We start from the raw sequence: 20,576 nt of genomic DNA, 5'->3' as shown, positions 1-20,576 counted from the left end.
AACCAGAGCTCAAAGTACTCTATTTGAATGCTTACAAGGGGCTTCGGTGGAAAGGTTAAGCCTCAGGCTCACCGCAGCGTTTAGCCTGAGATGTTGATATTAATCTGAGTTCGAAAAAACACACGTATAGTTGGAGGGGAAAAGAGTCCTGAACCCAGCGGAGTCCTGGCCTTTGATTCGCACTGTAAAAAAAACAGTTCAGCGATCAACAGCAGCCACAGAGAGAAAATGTGTTTGCATCTGCCCGCCTACATCTGTAACTATTCAGAGAAGAGCATCCGAATTTGTTCCGCTTTTTGGTTGGCAGAGCAACAGTCAGCTCTGATGGTGGATGTGTATCGGCAGCATCCAAGTCAAGCAGATTAGAAACCAGAATTCAAAAGCCATTTCCCCCCTTCCCCGATGCACTTTAAAATAAACCTCCATTTCATTGTTCCCATGACCCTTCCATCCCACTCTGCTCAGGAATGTGGGGATTTTCAATGACCTTCCTCTTCTTGGGGTAATCATCAAATACATTAATTCTATAAATAATAAATCATTCAAACAATCCATTTACTGTCCTATTATACGCAAGAGAGAAGCATCCTTTCTGAAAGCTGGAAGCCCACATAAAGGCTGAATGTTGCTTTATACACAACTGGTCAATTTTAGATGGAAAAATAATTGATTTGGGAGTTTGTTTTATGAAAAGTGGGGGGTTTCCCCCCAGCTCTAACACACAATTAGAAGACGACAGCATTTCTATATCCTCAGAGGACACGCTCATGACATTAATGGTACAGTGCATCTCTTTCCATGTTTAACTCAGAAAGGATTGGCGATACTGTTGCAGACGTTGGGGTGTGCGACCCCTCACACGGCTCACCCCGAGCCCAGGCACGAAGCTGCCTGGCAGCCCCTCGCTGCCGTTTCACAGCCTGAAACCTGCCCACCAACAGGGACACCCAGACAACGGACCCCAGGCTGCCATGCTCTGTGCAAAGCAGTGTTTCCCTCACACACACCGCTCCTGCCCAGCCCCTAAGGAAAGGGCCCTCCATTAACCCCAAACTTCCCCACAGCCACCATAACCACCCACCATCCGCACTCTTCTGCTTCGCCTTCGCGTCTTTATGGCCCTTCCGCGCCGCCGTAGGGGCGTGCGGGAGGGGCGGGGCTAAGGCGGAGGTTCCTCCTCTGCCCGCTGCCGCCGGTTGCGTCGCCATGGAGGGGGGGGTGCGGCTGCGCGCGGGTTAGCGGCGCGCGCCGAGGGGCGGGGCGGGGAGCCGGGCTACGTCACGGGGCGGGGGGCGCGAGCGCAGCCGTTAGGGGCGACCGTTGGGCTGAGGGAAAGGGCGAGGGCGGGGGGGTGATGATGATGGCGGTGGGGCCGGCCCGGCGGCGGTCGCAGCGCTCCCCCGTGAGGCGCCCGCCCGCCCGCGCCCTCAGCTCCGCCCTCCTCCAGGTGCCTCCAAGGGCGACATCCGGGAGAGGGTCTGGGACCACCTGGAGCGCAGCGGCCTGGCCCGCTTCCCGCGGCCCGTGCACCACCGCATCCCCAACTTCGAGGTACGGCGGGTCGGGGCCGCTTCCCCCCTCAGCCTCGGGCCCGCCGGGCTCCGGACCCCCGAAGCCAGGCCAGCAGGGCACCCCAGGCTTCCCCGCCTGCTCCCCGCCTGTCCCTGCAGCCCCCAAACAGGCAGCTGTCAACCCCGCGTCCTTGCGGGCCGTGCGCTTGGTGAGCGACGGCAGAGGGTGGCAGAGCTCTGAGAAACCTGACAAGACAGGTGTGCACTGTGTTTTAATCAGCAGATACAAAAGCACTTTGTGAACAGGATAAATACTTGTACGGGAGGGAAAACTAAGCATTTGGAACTGGATTTCACTCTCCCCAGGGTCTTAAGCAGGTCCATTGGGAGGGAAAGCAGAGGTCGCCCACCTTGCAGGGCTTAGCCGAGGAACAAACGGTGTGCTGCTGAAATGCAAAGGGTGGCCCAGCTATTGCTGGGCAGTGGTAGGAGAGCCCCTCCTCCTGCATTGGTTGTGTCCCTAGTTTGGTGAGCAGGAGGAAGAAATAAGAGGACTTTCAAGTGTTCAGTTACTCAGGTCCCTGCTTCACTGCCTGCCTGTTTTAAAACAAGCTCGAGGTGTGTAGCTGCATGTCTGCCATGCGCTGATGAAATAATGACCAAAATACCACTGTGGGGATGTGTGTTGGGTGTTTAGTATTGGGAGATTGGCTCCCAGAGCCTTCTGCTCAAGGGACTGGCAGAAATGTTCCGCCCTAGTTTGGTACCAAGGTGAAATAGGCTCTGAAGTGGGTGGAGGAAGCCTGAGGCTTTATCACGCCCATAAGCAAGGGGATATCAGCAATGAAATTACAAGGGGAGTGTGTGCTCTCCTAAGCTTGAGCACTTTAGTTAAACAGTCAATCTTAGTTCATTATATTCTCTGTAAAGAGAAAGCCATATCCAGAAGGTCTTTGTCTAAAAGAGTCTGTGCCGATGGCTCGTGTTTAAAGGACTCTGTTGGTATTTGTTGCATAAGAAGGGAAATTGCTCTCCAACTTTGAGTTAGGTGAGAATGAGGGTGAAGTCAGGCCAGGTGGCTGTACTTGGAGCCCCTCTTTTTCTGAGGCCTGCCAGATACTCGCCAAGCACTCAGCATCCGTTGTGAGAGTTTCCCATAGAATACACCACAAAATTAGTAGTATGTTCCTCATATTTAAGATCTGGGGAAATCGGCCTCTCTATAGGATGAAATACTGTAAATTTCCCACCTCTGCTGCGAGCTCCTTGGTGACACGCTGATATCTTATGAAAACAGGGTGCCTCCCATGCTGCGACAAGGCTTCTGGGTTTACAGGAGTTTAAAGCTGCCAATACTGTAAAAATAAATCCCGATGCTCCCCAGAAGAACGCTCGCTTTCTAACACTGGAAGTAAGTGAACATATTCTCTTATCTCTCGATTCCTTTCTTCATGCAGGGGTCTCACCAGGCTTGCTGCTCTATTAAAGAGCTGGATGTGTTCAACAGAGCACGTGAGATTAAAGTGGATCCTGACAAACCTCTGGAAGGTGTTCGGCTAGCTGCGCTGCAGGTAACGGCACCTTTGCAGCCCTGGGGAGGAGAGCGGGCCAGAGGTGCGGTGCTTGGCGGCATCTCATGGTCAGCGCCTGCCATTTCTCTGGCAGGAGCTTTGCGGGTCGTAAGCCTCACGGGGTCGCTCATGTAAGGATGTCTTCGCCTTTCTGGCAAATGGCGAAGGCGCAGGTAGGGTTTGGGGAAATAATACGCTTCTGTGGAGCAGTAGCTGTTTCACCATCATTGTATTCTTATTCCCCAAAACATGTCAGGTAGCCTTGCCTCAGATGGCCTTACATTTATCATGAGATGAATGTGTGACTGACAGACCTCAGAACTGTGTGTGGTCACTATCTTATATGTGTAGGTCATTTGTGGACATGCACTTTTAGATCAATAGGTGTGTCTTGCCATCTATTTCTTAAATAAAATCTTGTCTGGAATTTTGCCTTACTGGAGAGGATTCATCTAAAAGCACAATACAATCGACAATGCTAACTACTCTGTAGCAAATAAGATGACTGACCACATGGAGACCCATAGGACCCAAAAATATTTCCTTAGCAGCCCACCTCCTTTTAAGTGACAAATTCTTTTGTTACACAGGCAAGGAAGACACTGTTGGTTCCCACACCACGTCTGAGAACTGGGCTGTTCAATAAGATTGTTCCACCTTCAGGTGCAACCAAGGAGATCCTGCGAATATGTGCTACGTCTCAGGTAGGAATGAAGAGTGGGGAAGGTCTGAATTAACTCCTAGAAGAGCGTTGTGTTATGATAGTCCAGCTAGGAGTTAGAAAACCAGATGCTGCCTGAAATACTGTTCTGCCAGTATGTTATTCCTGGTTTTGTGTACGCATCCACCATTAATACTTTTTTGTTGTTAGTACTAAAATCACGAGGAAATTTAGTCTTTTCATTGTATTTTATTAGTAGAATGGTATCAATATTTTGTGAATGCTTTCTGGAACATTATGATCAACTTTCATAGGTGACTTAGATCTTTAGGTTTGTAATAAATAGTACTCCTATATACTTCTGCAGTTTTAAGCTAGTGAACCCTATAAGGAATATTATAGTGTGTACAGTTTTTGCATAGTCTGGTCAATAAAATTTTAGGTTTTACTAAATAGGAAGGATCGATCCTTTCAGAATTCTATGTCTAAAGAAACATTAATTCTGTCATTATATCAACTGAGGTACAAAAATGTGTTAACAGTTTTCTTTTGAAATGTGGTATGTTGCTGCCCTCTGGCGTTAAAACATCATACTGTACAGCTGAAGTCCTTGGCAGGGAAATCTGCCTTACTTTATATGCATCTTTATTCGGTAGGAAAACGTAACTTGTACAAAATGAACAGGCCAGCGATAGAGGTTTTATTTCGTTTTTTATCTCCAGCTAAAGGCAATGAAGTTCCACAGCAATCCTGTGCACAACTGAGGGTTGTAAATGGGTGGTAATTAGTAGCGACATTCTTTGTTGGAACTTCTATTAAAGTCATTAACTAATTAAGCTTTTCAGGGTTGAGGAGCACTTCTGAAAGAGACCTTTCTCTCGACCTGCTTCAGGCCTCATATCTGCTCTCTGATCTTACCACCATGTGTCTGGTTTTTCCCCCAACCAGGCGCAATAATGAATAAAAGCTATTAGCAGTTTATATTTACAAAGCACTGTGCAAACAGTTCTTACCATGCTGCTGTGAAGTGGATAATGAGCATTATTACTGATAGCCACAAATTACTGATGTTTTGGGGTTTTGTGCCCTGCACAGAAAATTTTTAGCTTTTTATTGTGAGGATTGACTTAGCACAAAGCTGAACTGGTATGAAGAGGGTTTACATTACATTGTAGATGTGTATTAAGAGTGAATGAATCATAAAATATCTTTCTAAAAGTTTTAAACCTCTGATGTCTGAAAGCCCAAGGAAACATCACTTTTAATTTCAACAGCCCTGTACAGAATTTTGTTAGGGTATGTTCTTTAGGGGAGCCTGAAGAGGTGGGAATGAGGGGGGAGAAGTGGGGAAGAAAAAAAGGGTGATGAGGCTATGTCAGGTTTTTCTTTCCACTTGTCAGGAACAGTGCGCTTTTCTGTTCATTTGTGTCTGAGAAGGTTATGATAAAGATAGCTTAGCTTTGCAGTGGCACATCCTGAATGAAGGTCATGCAGCAAAATGTTGAGGAATGTAGTCTCAGAGAACTCGTAGGCAGCTTTGGAAGGTGCTTTTAAAGATACGTGTGTGGAGAAACAGGCAGTGCAGTAGGCGCAGTGTGAAATGGAGAGTGATCCAACTTATGTACCTGGTTGTGCTTCAGTAAAGCAATTTGTGTGACTTCAGACAAGCAGCTTAACGTCTTTATGCTGTAGCTGTCTGTGTCTGAATTAACTTTGTGAGAATTAATTTAAGAGTTTGTAGTGCTCTGGTATTCTTCGTGGGCATGAATTTATATATTATAACTTTAAGTTAGCAATAGTAGCAGTAGTAGGGTAGACAGTGTCATTTGCCCTCATTTTTAGGCATGGATGCCCAATGAAGGGTTTCAAAATACAAGGTTTTGATCCTAAATAAGTAACCTTGCTTAGAAGAGTGCCCACCTCCCTTAGCTCTCCTTGAAGCATGCCAAAATTCTTGTCACCGTAGCAGGGAATGTACTCTAGGATTCCCTAGAGGATAACTTTCCAGACATGTACAGCTTGGCTATACATGGAAGAAACACTTTGAAACGTGGGGAGTTACTTGGATTTACCAAAACATTCTGGATTTCTGCCTCGCTGGTTGGAAGGCTCTGCACTCTGCGAACTGAAAATTATGTTTTTCTTGTAGGGTATAAAAGAATACAGTGTGCCCGTAGGCCTTGATGGGAAAGCACGAGTGGACTTGGTTGTTGTAGGATCAGTGGCTGTCTCTGAGAAAGGTAAGGTAAAGCCTTGTAAGCTTTTCAGGAGGAGGATCTTAAGTCACAATTCACAATGTCAGTAGGCTACGCTATGTGTTCCTTTTGGCAAACCCAAATGTATCTTCGGAACTGAATTAGGGTCTTGAGTTCTGTCTCCTCTGCGTGATGAGTCACTGATCCCAGTGCAACCAGGAAAAATCAATGCCTGCTTTCCAACAATGCCACCAGGACTTAGTGGGCAGACAGCAGTGTGGTTTAGAGCACGCAGGCCAGTGTTTTGGCCTGCGGTAGAACTATTCAGCAAAGCAATTTTTAATTTTTTTTTTTCCTTTTGAAAGAATCAGAGGGCTCCCTGTTCAGAGGATCTGTTCTGCTCTCACAGGGCGTATGAAAGGACCTGCGTTACAGCTGCTGATTCAGTACCTATTTGGGGAATCAGATTTTGCATTTTCTAGTATTTTGAAGACCTGCCAGCGGTGAAAACTTTTCCACTGACTTTATCCATTGACTAAAAATAATATCCATTGCTCTTTGTATGTGACCCAGGCTCCTCTTTACCCACATGAAGTTAACCTATGGTTGACATGAATAGAGGGTTCTAATTACAACGGGGTAAGTAGGCTTCTCTGTTAACTGAATTGGACTAAATTTGGTTTATTCTGAATGGGAGGCTCCTGGGATCCTCAAGGAGTTCATTGAAACTAATGGTTTTTTTATTTCAGTGCTGATTACGAGGAGAGTTGCCTTCTGTGAGAGACACTGACCTGAATTTTTCCCGAGTTACAACTCTGTGTTTGGTTTATCTGTTGCAGACTGCTTAGTTTAATTGCGTGCTTTTGACAGTTGCCAGCCTTTCCACTCTGCTGTTTCCATGTTTACTATGACTGTTTGCTTCTGTGTGTTTTAGGCTGGAGAATTGGAAAAGGGGAAGGTTATGCAGATATGGAATACGCAATGATGGTGTCAATGGGTGCAGTGCAGGCGGATACACCTGTAATTACTACTGTGCATGACTGCCAGGTGAGTTCAAATGTCTGCTACAAGTGACAGTTCAGAACCATGTGATACCAAATGGTATGTCTGAAGAAGATACTTGGAATGGTGTTGGCGTATCAGCTTTGCTTTGTCTCCACAGTCACTGACCGATTTGCATACGTTGCGAGACATCGGGAATGACGCGCAATTTTAGTGAGTTTAACTGTTTACCAAATCCCGTGTTACTTATAGGTGGTTGACATAGCAGAAGAGCTTCTAGGTGATCATGATTTAACCGTGGATTACATACTCACTCCAACAAGAACTATCAAGACTAATTGCAAACGACCGAAACCTCAGGGAATAATATGGCAAAAGGCAAGTTACCTCTGCTAATGGTGGCTTACTGCTACTACCATCCTCTTGATAAGCCCCCCATTTTTACATCCAAATATGTTTGTTATATTAGAAATACTTGGAAAAGGAGCAAATGTATTTGTCAGATGAAACAAAACAGAGCATATACGTTCAGTGTTTTTAAAGTGGTAATGGTGAGGAGGAGAAATACATTACTGAAGCTGAGGTTGCTCTATCAAACAGATTGTAGGGTGAGAGTCACTGGAAACATCATTCATGGGTTTTTAAGGTAAACATCATCTCTTGTACTCATTTGTGGTATAATAGTATAGGTGTAAGCTGAGGGGCTTCCCCACCATACGTATTTTATTCCTCAGTGCTCACTGAAATTGGGTCTGTTCGTTTTCTGGAGACAGTACCAGAGAACTTTATGGCATTAGACTGTGTGGAATGGGTGGAATATGTGCTGCTCCAGCTGTGAAAGGAAAGTGTGACCGAGCGGCTGGTACGTTGGTGTTTACGTAGTGGATGTATGGGATTAACTTTCAAAGGATAGATGAATCTGTGGCTGGAGCTCATTTTCAGATGGAGGAATAGTGACTTTATACTGCTTAACTCATGAATCTTTATTGATAAATATTGTTCTATGGGTTTGTCCTCCCCTCCCCCAATTGTTAGAAACTTTAGTGGCTTCACATACGGTTTCAGAAAAGCATTTAGTGAATTGTTTTACTGGAAGCTCATGCTGGGAAAACTTTTTCTTTGTCATTAGATTTTCATTCCTAAAATCATCCAGTTAGGGAGCAGACGCAATCCCTCATGACTGAGTAACAGTAGGAATGCTGAAATGAGGAATGGTATACCCATGCCTTGCAGAGACCACTGCGGAATTATTCATGAATACTTCTAGGGAAATCAAGAGTTGTTTGTAAAGCACTTGCCAACTAGCAAAAAGAGTTAAATTTGTTAAGGTAATGTATCTACAACAAACAATTCTAGCTAGTACTATTTTTATTCCTATGGTGGGAGAGTATTTTACCCTGCCTGTGGTTGAGGAGTTGAGGTTATAAATAAATAAATAAAAGCTCTGTCTGTACTAGTGCATTTTTTCCATTGAATTATTTTTGAAGCATAATTTTTTTAGGATATTATTGAATGTAATTGTTTTGAAGGCCTACCACTTGTGCTCCATCCATCCTGCCAACATACTTTTGATCACACTCTGTCTGTCTTAGTGTCAGACTTCAGTCTCAGTAAGTGGCCTTGCTAATGCTTTTTTTCTTTTGTTTTTCTGTCCAGTTCCCTTTAGCAGCAACATTTTTTCAAAGGTCTGGGGAACGCAGTCTCTTGCAGGGGTCGTTAAACTTGTGTGCAACTTTTACAACTCATGAAAAGTCGGTCAGTCCCCAGCCATGTTCCCTTTGCCTTTGTTTACTTTTTAGAGGAAAAAAATCAAGCTCAGTGTTACAATATACACCTCATAAACTAATGAAGTATTTGCTGCACCTCCTTTGTGCTTGTGTGTAAAGCTTGAGGAGGTGCTTAGCAGAGTCGTATCTAAAGCTTGTGCTGCACTGATTGTAGTCAGTTTGCATGAGACAGTGAAACCTTTTTTCTGTAGTAACCTCTACATTAACGGTGGTGTCTGAAAAATGCAGCTTTTGCTGAATTTTCTACAGCTTTCCTTGAGAACAGAGCACTTTACACGGTTGAGCATTTATTTGAATATTTGAATATTTGAATGTTGATTTAACACCTGAAATTGCTTTTGGCTGTTCTTTGGTGCATATGTCGATTAGATAAGAATATTGGACAACACTAGCCGGGGCAGGGATAATCGTTACATTTCTGTTGCTCTGGGGCAAGAAAAAGTGTCGTGTCTATGTGAAGAAGAAAGAAATTAGTGTTGTTCTTTCACAGGGAGCTGAGTGACTTGAGTATGTTTGTCGTTGTGGTGGTAACTGTATGATCAGCTCTTGCGCAGAGGGTCTTGGAGGTGGGAGGTCTAGTTAATCAGTGGGGTGTTAAAAATGCAGGATTTGATATGGGTTATTTAAGTGTTTGTCCTTTGACTTTTCCCGGCTGTTTCTACATCCTTCTCTCATCCTTTTCTCTACATCCTTTTCTCCTTCAAATCCTGGCTTTACTGGTGCATTCCTGTTCCTCAGAGCAAAACTAAATGAGCCAAGAGGTAGTGGGTAAATAAATAATCCACTTCAAATATGGTGTTTTGTCAACAGAAAGTAGCTTAACTTCATTGTTTAGATGTGTGATGTGTAAAATACATTGCAAAGAAGTTCATCCTTCAGGAACATGGCTGGGTCAAGACAAGACAATGATTTAAGAGCTTAAACTAAAGGTGTTTGCAAACATGGGATTACAGCTAAGTGTTGTTGTAAAGGATGTGATTTCCTGAAGGCGTTAGGATAAATAGCCATTTAATACATCGCTCCGTTTTCACCCCCAAATAGGTAAGAAGGTATTTATGCAGCAAACAAAATGCATGTCTCCAGGCTAGATCTCTGTGCTCAAAGGGGTGCTGGATTTTTCTGGAGTGTTTCTGTTTGTTGTGTGCTGTGTAGGAAGGAAGTAGTGTGTCAGATACAGGGACAGGGTAAGTAGGTGTTCCTCTGTGAGCAAGTGATTCTCTTCTTGGGGTAACTGGCGTGGCTTGCCCTCAGCTGCCTCCTTTCAGTTCTGCTCAGTACAGAATTTCCAGCTGAGCTATTCTTGCTGTTGAGGTAGTATGTTTTTCCAAACAGGAAGATGTGAATTACTTGCTGTGATTTTTGTCACAGAAACACCGATATAAAGACTTCCAAGGCAGATTAAGAGCTACAATATTATTAATACAAGGCAGCATTATCAATATCAGTGCTAGGCACTCTAGAAACACTTCTGAATACAAAGGCAGTACTGGAGTGTGCATATGGGTAAGTTTTCTGCATGTGAGCTCAGGGTTTTGAGAAACCAGTATGTGCTCTCGGAGGACAGCAAGAGCTGCTAAGAGCTGAGCACTCTGGAAAACTTTATTTGGATGCCAGGGGAGAATTACTTGGCTTCATCTCTCTTGAAAATCTAACCCATTGTTTCTGGGAACTCTGAATTCATGAAATGACTTACTTTGCCATTTAGTATTTTGTATGGGTAGCTGTGATCTTTATCTGTGACACTCTCTATTATATTTGTCGCAATTATGAAGTTATTTGTGTGCCATGCTTATTTTAAGTTGAAACTATACAGACTAATTAAAATACTTGGGGTCATGAAGAGGGAAATGAGAGTAGTTGGTGGAAAAATCACTAGATTCTAGCAAGCATTTCCTTCTGTTTCTTTAATCATTCCTTTGCTGAGAATTTTATAGAAGTAGGAAAAGATTTTTTCCCAAAATGAAATGAACTGGGGGGAATCCCTGGATCTAATGTTGAAAGAGTTTAGTATGCAGTGGCAGAGATGGAAACTATCTGACAACAAACAGCTTTTGATTCGTGTCTGTGATAGAATATTTGGAAAGTAAAATGATGTTCTAAAGCTCAAAAAATTCACATATTGAAGTTGGCAAAACCTTCAGCAGGGTCACAGTGTTGCCATCAGAAGAAATTTGCTGTCAGTTTAGCAAAGGTTCATTTTGTTTTTTTCGGAGGGATAGCGTGAGCAGGGCATGCTTCCACGCATGGTTAAACATCTCAACACCTTTGCAAATCTGACCCTTGCCGCTGAGTCCATGGAATCAATTTTTGCTGATGGATTCCAAATGTGGGTTGCATAAGTTTCTCCTGAGGGACACTAGCAGACTTCGTGGGCTGCCAGCTCCCAGAAATATGCCCTTGGATTGCGTGCACATATTTGGACATTTTGTGCAAATGAATGATAAAATGTTTGACTGTGCTGGCCTGTCCTAGCTGTCTTGGCTTTGTCTGTGCTTTAAACCCCTGTGAGCACAGCGCTCCTTGAAATGAGCAACTCATTAAGGAGACAACACGAGAAGTGGGCACCGTCCTGGAGGCCTTTATGAGGCATCTGGGGTCAGACACCCCTCAGGGTGGGCAAAGATGAGTCTTTCAAGCACCTTCTGCCTACCAGCCTCAGTACTTGGAAGGGCTGGTGGATCTGCTCTACTAAAGATTGATTGGTCTTGTTCGCAGCCTTTCAGGACAGGGGCAGCAGCAGCATCCGTCTCTGTCTTGAGCCAGGTGTTCTTACATAAGTTGTTTCGTGCAGATGGGTAGCTGTGTGAAGCAGAATGAAATAGCGGACCTAGCGTGCTCTCCAATCGATAGCTGTCCTTCCCTCCTCTGCCGTACATCAGAAATGCACCGCCTCTGCTGCCAGGGAAATCAAAGTGGTGTTTGGCTTGGCCTGTGCTGTATCAGGGGTCAGCATTACTCATTCTGTCAGAGGACAAACACATCTTTCATTTTCCCCAGCAAAATATTGAAAGTGGCTACACTTACTGTTCCGGAATAACAGAGGTTGAAGAGAGCCTCGATGTTCCAGCAGAGACGTTGCAGAAGTCCATCTGCCACTACGTTGTTTTGGGACCAAACCAGGTGTCGTAAGCGTGGATGCTCAGGGTTAAGTGCTGGGAGATTTGTATTGGCAGTCGGCATCCAAGACTCTGTTTTCTTCAGGTTTCTGTCAGAAAAGGGGCCACATTTCCCTTCTCAGCTCCTTTCCCATAGCCCGGTAATTGTGTGCCAGAAGAATTCATCTACCCTGCTGTCCTCTTTCCCCAAGGCTCTCCCAGCTATGGCAGGGAGTGGGCAGGATTGTTAAGTGATTAATTGCATTTGGAGGAGTTATTTTTAACCTGAATCACTTCAGTCACTGAGTTTATAGCACAGACCCACAAGCACTTCTGTTGGCCAACCCCAGAGGGCTGAAGGATGGAACTGGCCTGGGAATTGGTGGTCAAGGGATAATAGGAAACTTCTTCAGCTGGCTTCAGTGCTAAAGCCAATCATTTAGCTAAATCCCAACACTCAATACAAAGTTTACAAACATCAATAAATGGTTTGGCCTTGACTTTATAGGGATGGGGGAAGCAAGGAAAGAAGCTTCTGCCACTGTGTTTGCCCAGGTCTGCATAATTGGATCAAGCAGACTTGGGGTAGAACCCAAGTCCCCTGCATCCTGGCTTAGCCTAAGGTGGTAGGCAAGGCTAGGGAGGGGTGACCAGCCGGCGCAGGACCAAGAAACGTGCAGCTTGTTTGAAAGAGAGGAGGAATATCTTTGGCCTTTCTCCACATGGAAATAAATCATTGCAATCCTCCACAGCTCACAAGACAAAAGAAACTTTTTGCATGATTGTAATTGGCAACACATTGTACTACCACAGAGTTCTTTTGTTTGCTATTTTGCAACAGAGCAGAGCAAGCTTTTTCCTCTCCTCTGCCACCCACTGCCCCCTTTGCCCTTTTGGCTCTCACCCCCTGCACCCCAAAAAAGGTAGTGAATTGGTCTGTTGAACTGAAACTCTGAAATCCCAAACTGAGTTTCTGCCTTTCCTTGGCATAAAAGTGGGGAAAAATACGGAAGGGTTTGAAAGCTTTGGCCCAGCTGAAAGATTCTCTTAGACCCTGGGGAAAACAGCCCTTAAGGTAAATCCTCCGTCTCTCTTCTGCAGCAGAAGGATGTCAGTTGACAATGTCAGAACTTCTTTAATGTAGGTTTTTTACAGAATGTTTTCTATTACAAACAATGATTACAAACAATTTCTATTACAAACAATGGCACTCAGATGAGTGCCAAATCAGCTGCCTTTGTTGCTTCGGTACTGTTATCTCTCCAGAGGGCGGAATTTAAGGTAACGATTGGTTCACCTCGTGGGGTGCTGTTTCATGAGCAGAGCCTCAGCTTTTATAGAAAACTAGCTCATAGCCCTTATGAAGACATATATGCTGTTGTAACTGCATCTTCCTGAGTTTGCAGGGAGCCTGAAACGATAGCTCAAAGAACTCCAGTCAGATGCCAAAAACTGCTGGTCACTCTGGTGAGAGGAGAGGCTGTGTTGAAGTCTAGCCACTTGAAGTCTCCTAGAGAGTATGCTGGCCCTTGGATTATCTGACTCCTCTCCTCAATCTCTCCTTGAAGACTGCGGTTTCCAGAGATCATCCTCTCAGTGCCCATCTCTTTGATTTTCTTAGCATACAAAGTGGCGAGGGTTTGCCCTTGCTAGCGTTGATCTTTCTAACTAAACACCCAGTCCATGCCTTAGGAACCAAGTTTAATTTTAATTTCAGGGTGAAGGGAGCTGCACGTACACTCGGTAATAGGTTGAGGTTGTGCTTTGGGTTCAGGAGTGTGATTAGTTGCATGAGAATAGAAAAATGTTTTTCCTGTTTGGTTTAATTAGCATAGAGCTTACTTTTCACATAGAAATTTGACAGAAGACAACAAATGTTCCTAATTGTTGGCCAGTAAAAACAAAGTAAGATGGCTTCAGCCATTGGTTTGATGTTGTATCGCCCAGGGAAGGGGAATTTGCTGTCAAACACAGCAGTCTGAATTCTTGGCTGAGAAAAACAAATCAGTCCAACTATCCACAGAGTAATAACTCTTCAAAATCTGAAAATGGCGTGTACCTTCCAGAGTGCTGCAGCTCCTGGAGCCCCAGAGGAAGTCCTTGCCTCTCTGTACTGGCTGCCAGATTGGGCCAGATTTGCTCAGAAATTGTTCTCGGTCATAAAGTTTGCTTGTTTAAAGGGCCTGATCCCAGACACCTTGAGTCTGGGTCTGCAGCGTGACAGAACGGAGGTGGCCTCCGCCCATACTGGTTCGTGCTGTTCTGCTGTTTGATATCATATTAACAAAATAGAGCAAGGACAGGCTTTATGTAAATTGTATTTTTATTTAGTTTCAGCCTGAAATAAAACTTGCTTGTTTGCTCCTTGGAACAGGAGCCCTGGGAACGTTTGAGAGAGTTGTGTTGACTGGCTTTCCCGTTACCTTAACCTAATGTTGCTCCCATTCTGTCTGATTTTACATGAGTCACTTCAGAGCTGGGCTACTTTCCTTAGAGGTCTGTAAATCTTAGACTTTATGTGGTGCAGCCAGATCCGAACTCACTCTGACTGTAATTGTAGAACCAGGAATTCAGGGGCTCTGAGGTGAGAGATCTGAGCTGGGAGATGCGCAGGCGTATTCTAGCCAAGATATGCTGGTGCTAGTCCAGTACAGCCTGCTGAGAAGTAGTGGCTCGTAAGGTTGGGTGCAGTACCCCGCTAGCGTGCCTTGCTCACACTGTGTGGGCTACTAGCTTGAGTCTCTGCTAGCTCAGGCGTTGCTTCCCTAGGCTCTGTTTTGCTCCCTAAATTTAAGAATTGGATCTTGTGTTGATGGATGTTCTGCTTGTCCAGCAGCCAAGTACGAATTATTTCTCCTTCCAACTGCAGTGTGCAAGCCAAGAGCTAGACCACATTAGCTAGGGAACCACTGTGTTTCCTGCCAGTCACTGAGTGCAGCCTGGGGCATCTCATGCCTGAGATGGATAGGGTTCAGCTGTTGAGAGGAAAAGCCCGTCCAGAAAAGCTGCTTATGAACTGGGGACGGGTGGAGGGATAGGGGGTTCACAGTTCTGAAGCACAGTGTCCGGGCACTCTTCCGTTCTGTGATCCAACCCGGCGGACTGGTGTGGGATCTGATGAGTAGCTGCGGGTGGCGTGCAAGGTCAGATGACAGGAGGGAGGCCGTGCTGATGCGCCACGACCAGAGAACGTGCCTCCAGCTGGGCCCACACTCATCGGAGCCCTGCTACAAGGCACGCTCCCCAGCTGCAAACTTAACACCATCGTCCCTCCCCATTGTGTGACCCGGCCTACGGGATATCCTGTTTTGGGGGGAAAGAGCACAAGGAGGCCTGCAGAATGAAAGCGCCTGATGGTCTGATGAATTGTAGGCGTGTAAGATTCTGCCAGAGCAGGAGCACAGGCCCTCGGTCAAAGCAAATATTAAGGGATAACAATGAGAATGCAAATCTGAAAGCACCCTGATAAATAAATGTCAAAATTGAATAGTTTTGAGTTTGGTTTTGATTTTCCTGCTGGATCTACATTGTGCCACTTGCTTAAAGCATAACTAATGTTTATTTTTGTCCTGCAGCGTGTATTTAGGGAGCAACTTCAGAATCGGGCCAGCAATTAGTAACGTTTTGAATGCTCTGGCACTCTGAATGGTAGCAATATAATAAGGTTCCTCTCTTTTTATGGCACAGATGCGTCCTGATGACTTTCTCCTTTTTCTGGAAGGACAGAAATCTCATAATTATATCTGTCTTCCTCCTTTTTAGGTCAGCTATGAGATGCTGGAAAAAATCCCCATCCTAAAGAGTCTTCGATACAGAGAGAAGCAGGCTGGCAAGGACGTTACCCTCCAAGATGAACTTTCAGACTTGGCAAACGCCAACGCGCCAGCAGCGTTAAATGAGAAGGCGATGGCTGAAAATACAAGTCAGCCGGCTGCAACAGGCTCGGCTCAAGTAGGACAGCATTATGTTGAAAGTGATTCTTTAAGTCCCGGATTAGAGAGATCTGGCCTGATTACTACTGTGTATGTGGGGAACATACCTCCCAGCGTAAGAGTGAGCGAGCTGAAATGTGCTTTAAGGGAATTCCGTGCAACTCCTTTACGACTGAATTGGCAAGGAGCGCAGCACAGGGCTTTTCTCGATTACAAGGATAAAGCAACCGCAGAGAGTGCTGTATCCTCTTTGAAAGGCTTGAGCCTCAGGGGTAGTACTTTGCGAGTTGAACTGGCCAAGAATCAGAGAAACAAAGGGCAAGTAGAAATCAATAGTCAGAAATGAAAATGAATAGAGGAGAAAAATAAGTGTTTTTATTGTTTTTTGAGGAGCCAACCTAAGTTTTCAAGGATATTAGTATACCTTCTGATTTCTGCAGGCTAAACAACAAAGTGCAAAGCCAACTTTGCAAACTGAGGCGTACGTCTCACAGCTGACTTGCCTGCGTCATCCCTGCAGTTGTACATGCAAAGTGTATTTGTCAAGACAGATGATGGAGGGGCCGTTTCTCTGAATAGCTATCCACACTTGTGTATTTGTTTTTCATTGGCCAGGGCTTGATTTGCTGTTCGGTGTGTTATGGTTGTTAGGCCTGGATCAAAAACCTGCCCGTTGGTAGCTCTGTGCAGCCACGTGGAGCAAGGTGGTTACGTTCTGTCATCTAGAGGTTCTACCTGCTGATTTGTACTCCTGAGCTTAAAAGCCAGCTGCAGAGAATCCGTCTTACGGGTTATACTTGGGTTACAAGTTTACTAAAAAATGGGGTTTGCCTGTTGGGAGTTTTCACAGTATTTTTCCTAAAAATGACCGGGGAGAGAGGTTGCCCTTTCCGTGCTCTTGAAGAACAGGTGTGGAAACGCTGACTCAGCCTCTGCGTTCTAGTAATAGCTATTAACATAGGTGGAAGGGATGGTAGCCCCTCTCTCAGCTTTATTTTATTAATCCAGCCCTTTGTAAACCTTATATTTCTTATTTCAGTCTGGCAGAGGAAAGCGAAGTCCAGTTTTCTCCTCTGCTTTTCCCCGAAACACTTCAGGTGCCTTTTTATGGATGCAGATGCTTATAAAATCGATGCTTTTCCTGATTGTCTTGCCACTTATAATTTGGTGTGATTCCATCGCCTCTGTGACGTTAATGCGATTAATATTAATCATTGCAGTGGAAATGGAAAGCAGGCAGACCGTGGTCAGAACGTGTGGGTGCCTGGTCTGGCTTGGAGTTGTTTGAGACGTTACTGGAGGTAGTAACAAAGCCTGTCCTGCTGTGCCTCTGTCACTGCCAGCGAGGCCTTCCTGCACCCACCGCATGAGAGAGCGATGAGGGTTGGACAGCAGCGCTGGCAACCTTGCGTTGTGAAAGCGCTATCAAGTACTAGCTTGAACAGTAAGATTTGCGCACATGTGAACATTCACTTATGTGTAGAGGAAAATGATGATTTATTTGGTATGGCTTTTATTACTTTTTTTTTTTCTCCTTTGGTTTCCTATTCCTGAAAAACAAGTTGAATTTTGGCTGAGCCATCCTTTCTAAACAGAAGCACTTTTGCCATTGATGCTGGGCACATAGTCAAAGTAAGCATCTAAATGGATATTTTTTTAAGTACGAGTTGGAAACTTTTTTTAGCCAGAGGGTACTGTTAAGTATATTTTAAGCATGTTATGATCCCTCAAGGGTCAGACATTTCATACAGTGTTAAATAAAAAGTTCTCATCGTTATCATGTACTCGGTACAGAGGAAATACAGAGGAAAGTATTGCTTCAACTTCTTGTAAGGTCTACAAAGGAGAGGTTTCTGGAAAAAAAAAATAGTGCCATGCTCTATAATGCTCTCTCTTTCTCCAGCTCAAAATTGTCTCCAATATCACTTAGTCTGAATGAAAGCATAAGCACTGCGGAGTCCTCTGTGTCTTGTTTCAGTAGTCGTGCACTTCAAGGGTAAGAGTCAGGGGTTATGTTACTACTTAAACATACTCATTACATCATAAGCTTAGAAAGCAGAGGAAAGAAAAGCAAAAAAATAATTATACATCACCGCCTTCCCCTTCCAAATGATGGCAAATTAAGTAACATAATCATCTGACGTTCTTCTTGACTCTTGCAATACTGCTTACTCTGGTGAAGATGCCCAGGTGACCTTAGCAGTTAAAGAGCAGTTATTCTGCCAGTGAAAACTTCCAGCATCTCCAACATCCCCTGTTGCATTGCAGATTGAACCAGCCTTCTCTGGTCAAAGTTGTGGGAATTTCATCCTCTACCTTATTTCCTTTCTTAACATCTGAAGATTCGGTGCAGTTACATTTACACATGATACGTAAATGTGTTCCCTTTGCTTTGCGCTCAAGGCTGCATGCGGTCAGACAAACATGTCTGGATGGTTTTCTGTTTGCAGCTGCCTGTAACCCACGAGGTGAGCTGTGCTAGGTCTATATCCAGGTGAGCAGATCTGTGCAGTTCTCTTCCAGCCTGTCACTTTTTTCTGTCCTGTATTGGGAGGCTACATTTCACATCTTGTTACTTTCCAGACAGGCGATAAACAATCCAAACTCCACTACAAAGATACTAACTAGACAGAGGTATGTAACTGTAGTTAGGCTCAGAGAAGAAAAATAATTACTACAAGTTCAAGCTAATGGACCATTCGTTAGCGTTTTGGGTGGACTGAAATAATCATGTTGATATTTTGAGAATTGTTTTTCCAACTTAATCAGTCATTTTTTGATCCAGGTTATTAATAAATGGCAAGGTCTTCCGGGCCTTGCCATCTTAAAGTTATTCAAGTGTGTTTTTAATTCAAGGTAGCAGCTGCTCCAGGTCGGAGTTTGGCAGCCTGTTGCAAACCCATCTGCACCAGCAGCTTCAGCGAACTCAGTAGCAATGGAACTGCAGGTACAAGTTCATTTCTGTCATCTCTGCTTCAAGAGCAACAACCTGCAGAGAAGGAGTTGGTACAGGCAGCTGCTGAAAATAGAGTCTGGAGCTGCAGAAGGCTCGCCAGGGTTCAGAGGTTTAGTAGTGAGGGGTTATGTGGAGGCAAAACTAGTCCTCAGAAATCACCTTTGGGTTGCTGTAGGATTCCCACAGGAGAAACAAGGACTTGAGTGTTTACATTCTGAAAAAAAGCAGCATGACCTGCAGCAAAGCTGTTCTCTAGGCTTACCTGTAAGGAGGAGAGTGTAGCTTGTGCTTTCTGAAGTGCGTCAGGTACCAGCACAGCAGGAGTTTGAGCCTGTGCACTCTGAAGCTGATGCAGCTTCTGTCTTGGACAGCAAGGGAGTCAGTGAGGAGGATGGGCCCTTGCTGCTGCTTGGGAAGCTGCTCATCTTCAGCTAAAAGACATTTCACTGCAAGATGCTAAATTGCTATTTAATTAAATAATGCAAGACTGCCCAAGGCACACGCTTGCACGGCTTTCTGGTGCCTTTAGCTGTATGATGTGGATTTTTTCTTGTGGGCTGACCAAGTTCCTACTCCAGGAAACAGCGGATTTTGAAGAAAAAGTGAATGGGGCAGCCTGCATCTCTTAGATCTATTGTTCCAGGCTCTCTCCATGCTCAGGAAGACATCAGTTGCACATGAGTCACTTCTGAGTTTTCTCTAAATCCACGAAACTCTGAAATGAAATACATTTTAGTGAACCCTTAGGCTCTGATCTCATGATGAAACTTGAGGAACTGAAGCCTGCTTATGATTTAGTTTCGCCCAGACCAAGACTATGCAAGATATTTTACCGACAATCAAACCATACAGTCCATGCCCTGAAGAACTTACTGTCTGAATTGACAGGTTTTAAAGATGAGAACCTTTACTCGAGCAATAATTCTTCATTTTGTACCTCTCGTAGTTGTGGCCCTGCTGTTAACGCGTCGGTTAAACTAGGTTACGTCTGTGTAGATATGCCTCATCTCACGTGGATACCAGCCCTCAGCGTCCGCTCTCGCTGTGGCTGAAGCAAGAGTCTAGGACTTCAGAGGCCTCAATGCTTCGAGCCAGTTCTCTGTAATGGCCTTCCTGTGACCGCTCACGCCTGGGCCGATGGAGAGAAGGTGTCTCTAAGCACTTAAACCCCAGTCTTGTTCTGCAAGGGCAGTGGGACGCCCTTGCTTCTTAAGGCTCTCATGTTAAAAACATCCACAATGACAAAGAAGTGCCTGGATGCTGGAGAAAAGCCTGAAACACTGGTGATAGGTGGGTAGTCTGCTTTTACTAGGAAATGAAGTGATCCCTAACACAGCCTTGATTTTAGTTCACTTGCAGCAGCAGAGAGGATTGTGTTTCACTGCTGTGTGATGAGAAGAAAAGTTCAGCAGTACAATGGGAAATACTTTACTGAGCCAACTTTGTTCAGAAGTAATTAAAAATGAGGTCTTTCTATTCTCTGCGCAGCCCTGATGTCCTCGCTTGTCATGTGGTTCGGTGCATTCTTTCCAGCTCCTTTCATGGCACAAACAAGTTAGGATGTTATTGCACGCCCCTCTTTTTGAGGGTTCAAGTGGGAAAGATGCTGAACAGCTCTGGAGGCTGGTTGGTGTGAGCAAACCCAGCTCTGCTCTCATGGCAGCTGGGAGGGTGTGGGATCCAGCAGCGACCACCCTAGGTGTTACATCATGGACGTGAGCTTCCCAGAGTGCTTCTACCCCTCTTCCCATCCTCGCTTGTGGGAGAGATGCGAAGAGAAAAACAGTATTGGGTGAATGGAGCCTCTACCAGATCCATTAGGCTCGAGAACATGGTCACTTTGGAGGGGATTTTCTTTTGTTGCAT

At 44.9% G+C, this 20,576-nt stretch overlaps 1 protein-coding gene across 2 annotated transcripts; it reads left to right on the top strand.

The window, feature by feature from the left end:
- Window positions 1-1,152: 1,152 nt before the first annotated feature.
- MTHFSD (methenyltetrahydrofolate synthetase domain containing) lies at window positions 1,153-18,587 on the top strand. 2 transcript variants are annotated; one of them, XM_075101235.1, is made up of 8 exons: window positions 1,153-1,234; window positions 1,448-1,551; window positions 2,969-3,082; window positions 3,673-3,786; window positions 5,893-5,983; window positions 6,873-6,985; window positions 7,193-7,318; window positions 15,585-18,587. In XM_075101235.1, the coding sequence occupies exons 1-8, from the start codon at window positions 1,207-1,209 to the stop codon at window positions 16,098-16,100; spliced, it is 1,206 nt and encodes a 401-aa protein (XP_074957336.1). In that variant the 5' UTR covers window positions 1,153-1,206; the 3' UTR covers window positions 16,101-18,587. The 2 variants fall into 2 exon arrangements, with proteins under 2 accessions (XP_074957336.1, XP_074957338.1); XM_075101237.1 differs by lacking the exon at window positions 2,969-3,082 and adding an exon at window positions 2,809-2,922.
- Window positions 18,588-20,576: the final 1,989 nt, after the last annotated feature.

This window comes from Phalacrocorax aristotelis, chromosome 8, assembly GCF_949628215.1.
Source record: "Phalacrocorax aristotelis chromosome 8, bGulAri2.1, whole genome shotgun sequence".
NCBI lineage: Eukaryota > Metazoa > Chordata > Aves > Suliformes > Phalacrocoracidae > Phalacrocorax > Phalacrocorax aristotelis.
Note: the sequence above shows the minus strand (reverse complement) of the source record. Positions and strands in the feature narration are given on the sequence as shown.